The 12868-nt window shown below is 51.6% G+C and overlaps 1 protein-coding gene across 5 annotated transcripts in view; it reads right to left on the reverse strand.

Moving 5' to 3' along the window:
* Positions 1-3517: 3517 nt before the first annotated feature.
* The window catches only part of SRGAP2 (SLIT-ROBO Rho GTPase activating protein 2), a 223995-nt gene continuing 214644 nt past the window's right edge, over positions 3518-12868 (reverse strand). For 2 of the 5 annotated variants that reach the window (XM_032422280.1, XM_032422279.1), the window contains exons 21-23: positions 12720-12866; positions 8933-9257; positions 3518-6863 (exon numbers count right to left, since the gene is read on the reverse strand). In XM_032422280.1, the coding sequence (XP_032278171.1) occupies positions 6480-6863; positions 8933-9257; positions 12720-12866 (856 nt within the window). In that variant the 3' untranslated portion in view covers positions 3518-6479. Of the gene's footprint in view, positions 6864-8932; positions 9258-11620; positions 12373-12719; positions 12867-12868 lie in introns of those variants that run through there. The other 3 variants (XM_032422281.1, XM_032422282.1, XM_032422284.1) reach the window with 3 other exon arrangements.

A 12868-nucleotide genomic window follows, 5' to 3' on the forward strand; every position in this document is an offset into this window, starting at 1 on the left:
AACCAAGCTTCGGAGGCAGGGGAGTGAGGCGGAGAACTGGGGGTCGGAGGTGAGGCATTGCAGGCAGGGGGAACAGGTGCAGAGGCGCGGAGGGGTGAGGACAGGGCACCAGCTGGGGTCAGGCTAGAGAAGGGGGACGAGAGGTGGGCTGAAGCCCTGTGTGGTGACTGATCAAGTTTCGCTGGGCATCCTCCGTGAGGTGAGGTCACATCCTCTGTGCGGACAAACTCTGGTCCCAGCTGGGCAGCGTGGCCCTTGTTTCACTGTGGGGAAGGCACGGGAGCCTGGCGGGCTCCTGAGGGGAAGAGGAAGTCTGTAAGAGGCCACAGCAGTTTCCTGAGTGGCTCTGAGGAGTCCTAGAAATAGAAGTGGCAATCCAAAGGTAGGACAAGGGCCAGAGGTGGGAAGAGGCGGGTCTCTGATGGCCGCTCTCAGGGAGAAAGCGCACGTCCACCTTCTACAAAGGGAGGCCGCGGGTGTAGTGGGAAGGGCAGGGGCTTTACCATCGGAGGTTGGAGTCCTCACTCTTCCCCTTGCTCTGCATGACCTAGTCGCCCAACCTTTCTCAGTCGGTGTAAGAGCAAAGTGAGATTTCGTCCCTGCTACCTGGTGGGCCCTGAATAAATACTTGTTGCTTTTTCTGCCCCTACGTGGCTTGAACCTGTTTGTCGTAGCGGCCTCACCTGCCTGGCACCTCAAAGGGAAGAAGGATGAGGGCAGGCGGGTATGTGGGAGAGGTGGGCAGGGTGTACTCGCCACGCGCCCACATGGATGAGGGGCTGAGTGACCGGGTCTCAGAGCCCTGCTTCCTGCCACCTTCATCAGTCAGCTCTAGCCAGGAGCGCGGGGTGAGGAAGGAGGGATGCACTCGGCAGCCAGACCTGGCACCGCTCCCCCAGGGAGTGGGGAAAGGGGCCATGGGAGCAGCACCAAGCCGCTGAGGGAAATTGAGCCCTGTGCCACCAAGCGCTTGTCCTTCTTGGTGTGGGAGAAGCACTTCCCTCATTCTCTTGACTCTCCAAGCCTCCTGCTCACCACTCCCTCCTACCCTCAGCTACAGCCTTTGCCGTAAACTTCACTGACATACAAGAAGCAACTGAAAGGGAACCCCATCATCTCCTCACCCCCACATCCACTGCCCACCTTGCATCGCACGTGCTTTCCCTCTAGTGAGACGGAAGGGCCTCTTCCCGTGGCCATGACCAGCCCCTCCATCTGTGCTCTGTGATTCAACCTCTCCTGCGCGTTCCTTCTTCCCCTCCCACTGGCTCCTGCTCTGGAGCAAACATGCCTCAAAGAGCCCATTGTAAAGACAAAAACCTGGTCCCTCGGTCCCTCTTGAAGCTCCCCATTCAAGACCGTGCCTTTGCATGAGCTGCCGAGACTCCCTGACCTCCCCTTCCCTCCCCAGCGGCCGCCCAGCCCACTCCAATCTGACCCATTTCCCATCTACTGAAAGAGCTCCACGTCACCGAAGAATGATTGCCTCTCTAGCTGGCCTCATCTTACCCACTGGCATCTGAGAGCCGAGACTCCCTACTCCTTGAAACCTGTCCTGACACCATGCTCTCCACCTACCTGTCCCCCGCTCCCTCTGTCTTTGCTGGCGCCTTCCTCTCTACTGGATTTCTAATTACTGGGACCTTCTTTGTTTCCATTTACACATTCTTTCTTTCTGGGAATCTAATAATTTATCTCCATAATAAAATAGATCCTGAAATTCTGTGCAGGTGTGATCCGTCCCTAAAACCCCGTATCATATACTCAAGAGTCTATTTGGTATTTCTATTTGGACGTCTAGTAGACATTTCAGCTTTCCCAGGCTGCACGGAGTTTCTTGACTCCTTCCCCAGACACTAACGACCCATTACATTGTTTCATTTTCAGAGTCCTGCTTGGCTTATTTACCTGTTCTCCCTCACACCAGAAAGAAAGCGCCATTATCTGTTTCTCCTGCTTGGTATTTTATAACACTGCTTGGCACACAGCGAGGCTTAGTTTGTTGACTGACTGAGGAATGAGTCTTTGGCACGTGCAATATGTGAGGATAGCTAACTCCAGAATAAAAAGAAGTTTCATGTACCTGTTGAGATACATGTTTAGAGTAGATACTCACTAAGGCCATTTTCTAAATTCATATCCACCTGGTCTCCTTTTTGGGTTTTTATCTGGGTGGAATGGGCCTGTTTTCAACTGTGTTCATTGTCACTAGCTTCCATCAAGCTCCCATCTGATATAAAAATCAATTAGAGGATATTCCACAATAGCCCACCTTTGCCTTTGGGCTCTCTGAAAAGGCTCCTTGGTCCTCTGCCCACAGCTTATAAACCAGCTCCATCTTGGGTGCCTGGGTGGCTCAGTCGGTTAAGAGACTGCCTTCGGCTCAGGTCATGATCCTGGAGTCCTGGGATCAAGTCCGGCATCGTGCTCCCTGCTCAGCAGCAAGTCCGCTTCACCCTCTGACCCTCTCCCCTCTCATGCTCTTTCTCATTCTCTCTAAAATAAATAAAATCTTAAAAAAAAAAAACAAAAAACAAAACAGCTCCATCTCACAGGTCACCACCTACACTCAGGAGTGGAGAACTCACCCATAGCGCAGAGTGGCAGGACAGCCTCGCCTTTGACTTCTCCAGGACCAAGGGACCAGCAAGAAAAGCTCAAGATGGAGCTCTACTATTAAAATGAAGGAGGGGGAAGAGATGCCAGGTTGGAAGGGCATGAGCCAGATGGAAGTGATGGACTTTAGAGTATGGTGTCTGGTCCAGGGCTCAGGGTAGGATTCCTCATATTACCATTGAACACTGGGCATCCCCTTGGATATGAGAGATCTGATCCCTCCCCAGGGGCTTCTGGAATAAACCCAGTAAAAATAAGCGTAAGCCCTTGGATGCATTATCAGTTGCTACCTTTAATTAACTTCACCCTTGAGCTTATGATCTGCTAGAATCAAAATCTAAAGGCGAGAAAGCAACTCTTGTATGCCCCACCCCTGTGCTCAACACCAACAGCACAAGCATAGGGGTCAGCTCTTTTCTCAGAGGCAGGGGGCATCCATAGGCAGAATGACTCAGGGCTTGGCTTGGGGAAGAAATACAACCTTCAGTCACCCTTGGTTGTGGCTGGCAAAACCTGCGAGCAACCTGACAGGCCCCACTCCTCCAAGTGGGGAAATGTGACCAGCGATAGAGACGAGAATGGTCCTCCCTGAAAACAGGGTGGGTGCATTCTGTGAAGGAAATGGTTCTCATGGCAACAGACTGCCCAATGGGGAGCTAGAAGACTTTCTACAAAACCTCTTAGGTTTCACACATAATGCTGGCGGGGGAGGGGGAATCCACATTCCAGATGCACCTCTGCTGTGCCTTGCTGGGAGGGAGAAGGTGGTTGGCTTCTGAGGTCACATTTCTCCTGTTGCCAGGCAGGGTTCTATCGGCACAGACGAATCACATTTCCTCCTGGGCGCTGGACTCCTGGGTTGGAGATTTCAGGGAGTGGAAAAGGGATATGAACTGCAGCATCGAAACCTAAAAACGTATTTTATTTTGAAGTTGTGCTTTGGATTTTCCCCAATCCAACATCTGTTGAGTGACAGTCTTAGGTTCACACAAAGCATCTCCAAGCATACATACAATATTCCAGTTATCAACACTATTTTAAAGAATATACCATTTTACACAAACGTGACATACAAGTCAGACGCCACAACATTGCAATTCCCTGGAAGATCTAAACTTCTCTTCTGCACGTGGAGTACACACACACCAGCCCTTCCGATGGTCTGTTCATCCTGTTGCTGGTGTCATCTCCTCTCCTTGGGGAGAAACCAGGGCGCCCTGAGGAGGTTGGCTGAGACCAGTGTTTCCAGTTTACAGGCTGCTGGCTGCAAACTCCTCTCTTTTCCAAATTGGGATGCTGGGAGCCCCACCCCACCTCTGTTCCCCCAAAGACTGACCCATGAGTCCACACCAAGAGAAGGATCCATGCCTCAAGGGGCAGAGCAGGGCTCTCTGAAGCATCATGCTGGTTTAGGCGAGCAGATCTGAGGAAGACTGGTCTCCCTAGGCCCTGGATGGCCAGCTCCTTTTGGCTTTTCGGTGTAAAAATCACAGTGTGCAACCTGAATTCCAGTTGACTGCAGGAGCTCTGCCGAGGAGGCTCCTTCTGTGGGTTCCTAGTCCTCTTGACAGGTCTGTCTCACAAGTGTCAGGAGCACCAGAGAGGGGAAGACAACTTGGCTCCCAGAGCTGGGGGGGGAGTAGGTGGCCACTCACACACTGTCTAGTTCATGATGCGAATCAGCAGATGGACACTGACCAAGGGGATGGTGGACACAAGTCATGTACAAGGGCTGCAAGAGAAATAAGGCAGGAACAACAGAATAGGCCCAAAGCTTTGTCATTCAGAAAGCTTTGCTTTGACTTTCTCAGAGAGGAGTGTGCTGGAAAGAGGGGGAAAGGGCAGGTATGGGTACCAATTTTGATCAGTTGGATCAAAAGGAATGTAAAGTGAAGGGCAGGGGTTCCATTTTCATCAAGGAAACAGATCCTTGGTTCCGAAAGCCCCTGTTGGCTCAAGACCTGTGCAAGTCCACGTGAGAGACAAGGACAGGCCAGTGGACAGAGAAACAAAAGCCAAGAATCCAGAGGCCTGTGGGTCGCTTCTCACAGGCTGACTCACTTTACTGAAGGAGTGCTTCATTTCCCCTTTCTAGCTCTCGGGATAGTTTTCCTGGTGTTGCAGGTTAGCCTTCTAAAAATTAGCGATTTCCCACAAAGCTCCTCCTCCCTTCACCCAGAATGAGGAAAATCCTACCACTTTCCATAGCACCAACTGCCAACTTCAGAATGTTGGTCCAAAAGGAATCTTCTAGACTAAACATAAGGAAACTCAGATTTTCCTATCTGAATGGCAACCCACCACCTCTCTTGACCTATAGAAAATAAGGCTAAAAGCATAGCTTTTAGAGACGAGGAATGAGCTTCAGCTTTAACTCACGTAGCTGTCTGAGACTCATGAAACAGGAGTGTGACTGTCCCCAGCCCTGGTACTGCCACGACAGCATGAAGCCAGGGAAGCCGGGACGAGGGGCACCAGGTTTAGAGACCGGATTAAAGTAGGCAAGGGCATCATTTCTGCTTCTTGGGGAGGAGAACCAGAAAAAAAGGCCAACAGAAGGCCTAAATATTCAGCATCCAATTTTTTGTTAGATTCCGGCCTTGGGAAGACTTTAGAGCCCGTAGGGCCGAAGCTCTCTTAGTTGTCCTTATTTGGATAAAAGAAAACAGGTTTTAAGGAGTAATGTCTCTCTTTAATCTAACTAGGGCTCTCCAAGCCCCTGTTGGTCCCTGAAGAGAGATCTTATAGAGAATAACCCAAACTAGAGAGGTGAACTTAGGTTACATTTTCATTCGGGAACACTTTGGGGGTTAGCAAAGGTGAATTTAATTTTTGAACAGGATAATGAATATTGTCTTAAGTGCCCCAAAAAAGTGGGAGGAAGAAGGACCCATTTCTCACCTTTTCCAAACCTGCCATAAACACAATAAAACTCTCTTAAGACTCTTTATCCTAAAAGGAACCAGCAATAAAACTTGTCTTATATAGGAAAATGTCTTAAATGGAAAATGGTCCATCAGAGACAAAGACAGGAACCCGAGAAATGTCTATACATTCAGAAAAACTTTAGAAGTTTTATAAAAAGACTGGGTTGTATTCCTAGAGGATGGAGGAGAGCAAAAGCAAACACCAATGACCAATTCACACCAATAGAGAGAAGACAGAGAGAAAGCCCCCAACCCCAAACAGATTACAGGATTGAGTTCCATCCTGCTCAATTTTTTATGATGGAGAGATTTCAAAGGCTAGGTTCTCTGGCCCAGACAGAACAAGATTTGTAATGGAAACAGAGGCCCCTGGTGGCTCTTGCGTGAACTGCCACATTGACTTACAAAGAGACTGGTCTGGGACCAGGAGAGGCTACACATGCCAGAGACTAGAAAAAACCTGTGCGCGTGCGTGCGTGTGTGTGTGTTAAACGAAGAATGGACTACATATGGTCCTCTATAGTCAGTACCCAAAACAAGATGCCACTGAGAGCTGGCTGTCAGTAGCCAACCATCTGGTCAGTCCCCTGTGTCTGAGGGGACGGAGACGTGAGCCCGTGTCCTCAGGACTCGCCGTGCCAGATTTCACAGTGACCTGATAATGGAAAAATCTATCTCTGGCTAACCTAAGAACAGCATGTACTGCAGCGGGCTGGATTACGACGACGGGGAGAAGCGGAGGGCAGCGGGAAGGGCAGAGCAGGGTGATAACGAGGGCTTCATTCTCAAGGTTTTGGGTGATGGGAAGGCTAATTCCGGCAAGAACAACTTAGAATCTAATTTTCAACTGAAGTCCCCAAGCTAGTTAAATAGGAAGATTTTTAATAACAGTCAGTCCCTCCAGTCCCCTTGTCTAGAACAATTAAATTATATCCCTCAGACAGTACAAGACTTGTCAGTGGACTGTGGGGAAGTTGATGAGTTGACACCAGGGCTAGTGGCATTTGTTTTGGGGAAGACAGCGGGCTTGGGTCGTGTGGCTGGCGGCTTGACGGGGGCAGCCATCTTGACGGACTTGACGGGCCGGAAGGCGCAGGCGATGTCCCCAGCAGTGCTGGCACTGCGCTGGAAGGCAGGCTCGGGGTCCTTGAGGAGCTGGGTGTGCAGGGGGCTGGAGGGCTCCGATGTGGGGGCCACCACCGGGGAGGTTTTGAGGGGCTCCAAGGTGTCCAGAACCACATCAGGGGTGTGCTTCACGCTGCTCTGCCGCTCTAGCTCGCGCAGCTCGTTGAGGGCAGAGTTCATAGTTGCCTCAATATCCTGCAAAACAGGAAAAAGGAGGAGGTGAGGCAGATGTAGGGAGAAGTCCCCAAGGATCCTATTTCAACAGCACAGGCCAAATCACGAAGAAACCAACTGCAGGGAGATGTCCAGATTATTTTACTTGGCCCAAATCCTTAAACATATGAATGTTCAGAATGCGGGGAAGGGGAAAAAAATCTCATTTTCAGGAGATTTTTTTTTTTTCTCCTTTAGAAAAGAGTGGCTTAGATGTTATTTTAAATAGAGTCCTCAGGTTTTAGAGGTAAGCACTGAAGTATTTCTGGGTGAAATGACATATAATCCAGTGGGGAGGGGAAAGGTCGCTGAATTAAGAATGGCCAGGAGTTTGGTCATGAGTACGCGGGATTTATTATCCAATTCTCTCTACTTTTGTGTATGCTTGAAATTGTACATAATAAACGATTTCTTACTAAGTGGTAGAGATGAAGTATGATCGATCTTTGTTTTCTTGGACTTCAAAACCAAAGGTCGAGAAGGGTCAAGGGCTGAGGAAAGGCTCCAGAACCCTGGCCCTGAGATTCATCAGGACACCTCCCCCACCCCACCCCACCCCACCAGAGTGCCCAATTTGAGGAAGCCATTTCCCTCCACCCGTCACCATGAGAGGGGACCAAAGAGCGACCAGGAGGGGGAGCCAGCCACACAGGTGAATCACCTCCTGCAAGTCACAGTGGAACAACCCAGCTCTCAGGAAATAGCAGAACCAAAGACCCTTTGTCCACAGCCAGCTGCCCCTCAGGGAGACCTCTCAGCTCCCTCCCCACCTCTCCACACGCTTGTGTCTGGCACCCCCAAACCAACACAGGCCTCCTCCCTTGGAATCAGGCTCATGTGGAAAGACTACATGTTCCAAGCAAAGGCCCTGGTTCAGGCTTCCTGGCCCTTACAGGGTGATCTACGCTTTCTGTTGACGGTGATTTTCACTCATCCCTATGATGTTCTCAAACCTTAAAAATGCTCAGGAAGAACTCTATCATCTCCCTCCTCAGTCCTGCTCTGTAGCTAGTCTGCACCGGGAACGTATCCCTCCGGGCTCAGGAGGGAGCTGGGAGGAGTCCCGCGGTGCAAGGCAGATTGCAGCCAAGAGCTTCAGTAGAGGCACAGAAGTAGACGGCGAGCGAAGCAAGACATCTCAGGCCCGTAGCTTAATACTGTGCTTGCCAGGTACACCTTCCCTAAGCAGAGCATCACAATTAAGCCAATAGAGACCACACGCAGCCTCTATTGCCCCCTGGAAGATGGGGCGAGGAGAATCTCAACTCAGTTGAAACATAAGAGGGCAACGGGGAGCCCTTAGCTCCTACCTGGTCTAACGAAAATTATAGAGTTGGGAGAGGCGTCTGAGTGAACGGCCTGGAGTGGCCCCGGAAGTCGGATTTTTAGAGGTGGGGCTGGATCGCTAATAGTTCACGGAAAACAGAGACTTGTCAGTGTGGTGCATACACGGAAGGAAGACCCCATAACCAGGGAGCTCATGCCCAACTGCATCTGGAGACGTGGGCTGGAAACCCTTCTGGTGCCTGTGCCCCCTGCGGCAGAGTATTTTGGGGCCATGAAACCAGAAGCAGATTATTGATGGATCACCCACCTCCCATTAGGGACCAGAGATTAGCCTCAGGGAACGGGAGAGGGGGATGGGCACGGTGACAGAAAAAAATGGCCAGGACTACATCTGAGCCTCAACACTCGGACGGCTTCAAGAAAGCCTACCAGGCTCTCAAAACCCGAAACTTGGGCAGAATGGACTCTATCAGAAGACTAACTATTGGCTTTAAAAAGTACAAGCCCCTCTTGCAAATAGCCTGTACACAAGCAAGACGTCTGAATTCTTTTATTCTGTCTCCGAATTCTTCTTGGGGAGAGTGGGATTGGAGAATTGCTTAGAAAGCTGCCTTCTCGGGTCCAGATGTCCAGCAGCCCCTGAACTCGGTATGTGATGTACAAACTTCGGCAGGTTCCAGGCCCATTGTAATTAACGCGGGCTGTGCTGCTCAGTAGTGACAAATGTAGACGCGCTCGCCGGGTGTCCAGAAGCCCCCCCTTACCTGTGCAATGACCTCAGGGTCCACGGGCCGATGGTTATTGAAGCTCTTTGACCTTCCTGCTGTCACCGTCTTCCGGATCTGTGGGCTGTCCAGCCGATTCTTCAGGGATGAGTGGCGGCTGATGGAGTTGAGGCTCCCATGCCCACTGATGGAACACTTATCTGGCCCTTCCTTGGGGAGACTCTGGCTCATGATGGGCTGGGAAGATGGGCGGCAGCTAGCCCCCACCCCCGGGGAGGCCGAGTCAGTCAGGGAACTGCTCAGCCCATGGTTGTCGCTCCGAAATGTCTTCCGGATGCTCCCAGATTCTGGCCGCTTCCTTTGCCTTCAATCACAAAGAGAAAGGGCAGCGTGATCAGGGAGCCCTGGCCCCGAGGAAGCTGGGGCGAGTGAGAGAGGGGCGGGTGTTGGCACCCAGGGGCTTCTGGAGGAGAGGGACACACAGCACGTTCTCTCCTTGGCCTCACCTTCCCTTGCTTTCTTTGTGTCTCTGTTCCCCTGCCACCCCCAACCTGGGCAAAGGAGAAACGGATACTTACTTGGTGGTTGTGGGCTTTGAGTTCTCGAGATGTAAGGTGCTGCCAGGAAAAATGTCTGATTAAGTGAAAGTTTCTAACGGGAGACAGATTCGCAGAAAGGCCCCCTCCATTACCTGCTTTGAACAGAAACCTAAAGGCCCAGGTAGGAGAAAAATTCTCACCATCACCCAGAAGGCAAGAGGAGAGCTGATCTTCCCAAATTCTAGCATGTTTCTTAGTCTAGCTACGGGACTGTAATCATTTTGGGCTCTGGCAAGAGGCCGTTGTTCCCTCTTGTGCGGACATGGGACAGAGTATTTTTCAAGAGACTGCAAGGCTGCAGGGCCAGGGCCAAGTTTGTGCATTTTCTTAGGGTGGAAAGACATCTACATGACCCTAAGTCACCCAGCACTGGGCTGAGCCCTGGCTCTGAGCCAACGTCCTTCAGCCCACTGAGACTCTCCTACAAGACGGCTTGGCAGAGTCCTAGTAGCATGGGTGTTGCCTATTGCTGAATAATCTCATTTTTTTTCCCTTGGAATCAGATTCTCAAGGACCTAATCTAAGAAGCAGTACAATTTCTGGCTTGGGATGGCAGCTGGGCAGCTCTGATCTAGCAACTACTAAGGACGACGAAGGCCGAGGCCGGAGCTGAGGTGGAGGAAGGGAAGGGTAGGACCTGAAGACAGACAGCTAGGCTATGTGGCAGAGCCGGGGTCCTAAGCCAGTCCTGGTCCCGTTCACTCGGTCAGGTCTTCTCCATCGGGGCTTGGTGTGGAACCCGGCACACACACCCTGAAGCTGCCTGCTCAGGCCATCTAACCGTGGGTGTCAGCCATTCTTGAGCAGAAGAAGGATGTTCTCGGAGTCTTATAAGGCCCAGCTGAAATGACTCTTCCCCGGTACCCCAAGTTCAAGGGCAGGCAGAAGCAATCACTCCCTCTTTTGTTCCTTCAGAGCTTTCGATGGCGCTGCTTTTTAGTTACCTGTCTATATGGCATTTACTCGGCCGGACTGAGTGCCGAGGCCGGGCACGGTCCTCTTCATCTCTGAATAACCAGCACGGACGCTTGGCACAACAGTGAGCCCTCACTAAATGTGTGAAATTAAATTGAATGCCACACCCGAATAACTCGTTGCTGATTTCCTTTTTCCACTTGAGGATGGCTGACTCACAAAGCTCAAACCGCTGAGGAGGCAGATTGTGGAGCGGCTGGTGTGGGCCAGGTCCCTGGCCAGGGCCCGGGGACGTGAAGAGAGGAAGGCAGAGTTCCTGGTTTCAAGATGCTCAGCTTGGTGGGTTTATCCAAGTGCAGCCTGAGTCCTGAGAGAGACTCAAAACTGCTGTGGGAGTACAGAACGAGGGCACCTAACTCAGCCCCGAGGACCTCGGGGTGGCAGAAAGGCTTCCCCAAAGAGGTCAATCTTCAGGCTACGTCTTGAAGGGAGAGGAGGAGCTGACTGGGGGTGGGGGGGGTGGGGGAGGCAGCAGATGCAAAGGTCCAGGGGTGCGAGGGAACCTGGGGCCCCGGGAAGGAGTGACGGACGTGTGGGGCAGGCAGGGAGGCTGGAAGGGCAGTCACTCCTCGGGGCAAGATGTGCCCCAGGGGCTGCCACTCGCCCACCGACTAGCTGGCGTCCGAGGAGACCGTGTCCTCTGAGAACCCCGTCCTGACATCACCAAGTAAGGAGTTCAAGGGAGCCACCTTTGACTTTCCACCTGGTGTTAATCTTTTGACTATTCCAGCTATTATCCTGTACAATTTCTTGGTACAAATGGCATCAAATATATGACGGCTTAGAAACATGTACCTGACTAATTACTGAACTCTCCCTCCACCAACCCCGCCTTGGTTTCCGGGTTAATTAGAGGCTTACAACCTTATGATTATAGGATTATAATTAACATAGACTTGTAAATAAAGAAGAAAATGTGATTAGTCCACAGTTACTTTTTACTAGCTCACCCTCCCAGCAGGGCACTAGGCTGGAGGGAAATAAAATCCTCATTCTTTTTTTACCGGTCTGACTTAAATTATACCTACACTAAGTGAGCTGAATCAGCGACTTTGCTAACTTGAGGGTGAAGGATGGAAAAGAGCCACGTGCCCCAACCACTCCCCCTGCTACCGTCTGGTTGGAAGAAAGCCAAGAGATCTGGGCGACCTGGTGCAGTTTAAAAACAACAAGCATCTTTTATTCTCCTTCCAGTTTCAGTGTCCAGAGGCTACGGTTAACAGGTTTTCAATGTGCAAATCATTTCATTCCTCCAAAGCCAGAGGGGAATAAAAACTGTACATCATCTGCAATCCATATTCATCAGGAACGCCCTGGGGCTTGTCATCCCGTTGGCACTGGGCCAAGTTTCAGGGTCTGGCGGAAAAGAGGTCTGTAGGCTTGGGGACTTGGTGTCTGGCCCCTTGAGATGAGATTAGTTCTCCAATAACCTGAATGTCTCTAGGGGAGGCCGCATCACACAGGCGTGGAATCCCTCTAGCCGGCCAGATCGGGTGTGGGTGGAGTTAGAACCCTGGGATGTTGCTCACAGCCACAATGAAAGCTGGGGCCAGAGTTAAGAGCCTGCCGGACAGGAATGGGAATCTGCAAAGGGACTAACAGGGGGCGATGATACAGGGCTAAAGCAACAGGGAAAACACGGACAATGATTTCTACTGGTATGAAAGGGCAGAGGGGAGCTGGGGGTTAGGCAATGATTAAAGAGCTCGGGACAAAGCTTTCCTTGTTGGGGGCGGGGGGCGGGCAGAGTGGTCTCCTCTCCTTGACGGAGCGAATGCCGGCCAGGGCAGGAAACAGACACATGGTATCCAAATAAACCCCTCTGGGGTCACGTGAGCCTAGTGGAAGACGCACACGACGTTGGCTCTTTGGACGGACAAGGAAGGGCCAGGAAGACATCAAAGACTATTATTTGGGTAAGAATTGGAAAAGAGAAGGCACCTCTGAGAAACAGTACAAAACCAGGTTGCATAAAGGGACCAAAGCTTTGGTCAAGTTTTAGTAGTCAGCCGGGGGCCGACAGACACTGCCCGAGCCCAGGGTGGGGCACCCTCCACAGCAGGGGCCTGGGGCCTGCCGGCGGGGCCTGTGGAAGCTTCCTCGGCCCTGTCCGCCCTGCAGCAGGGGTGAGCACATGCAGTGTTAGGCCTGGCGGGGGGTGCGGCACAGGCATGGAGAGGGGGTGAGGCCGGAGGGTGAGGCTGGGTGTCGCAAGGCACTGGGGGGAGCAGAAAATGAAAAGCAGAGCTTACTTGTTGATGTTTGCAAGATAAATATCGGCTACATGACCCCCACTGGGACAGCTGGCCCCCGCTCTGGCTGTCACCTTTTCTTCAGGTGGCTCAGAAATGACCTCAATCTCAGACTTGGGGCTGGACCTCTCCACGACACCGTCCTCGCT

Source organism: Phoca vitulina, unplaced genomic scaffold, assembly GCF_004348235.1.
Source record: "Phoca vitulina isolate PV1807 unplaced genomic scaffold, GSC_HSeal_1.0 scaffold26, whole genome shotgun sequence".
Lineage (NCBI taxonomy): Eukaryota > Metazoa > Chordata > Mammalia > Carnivora > Phocidae > Phoca > Phoca vitulina.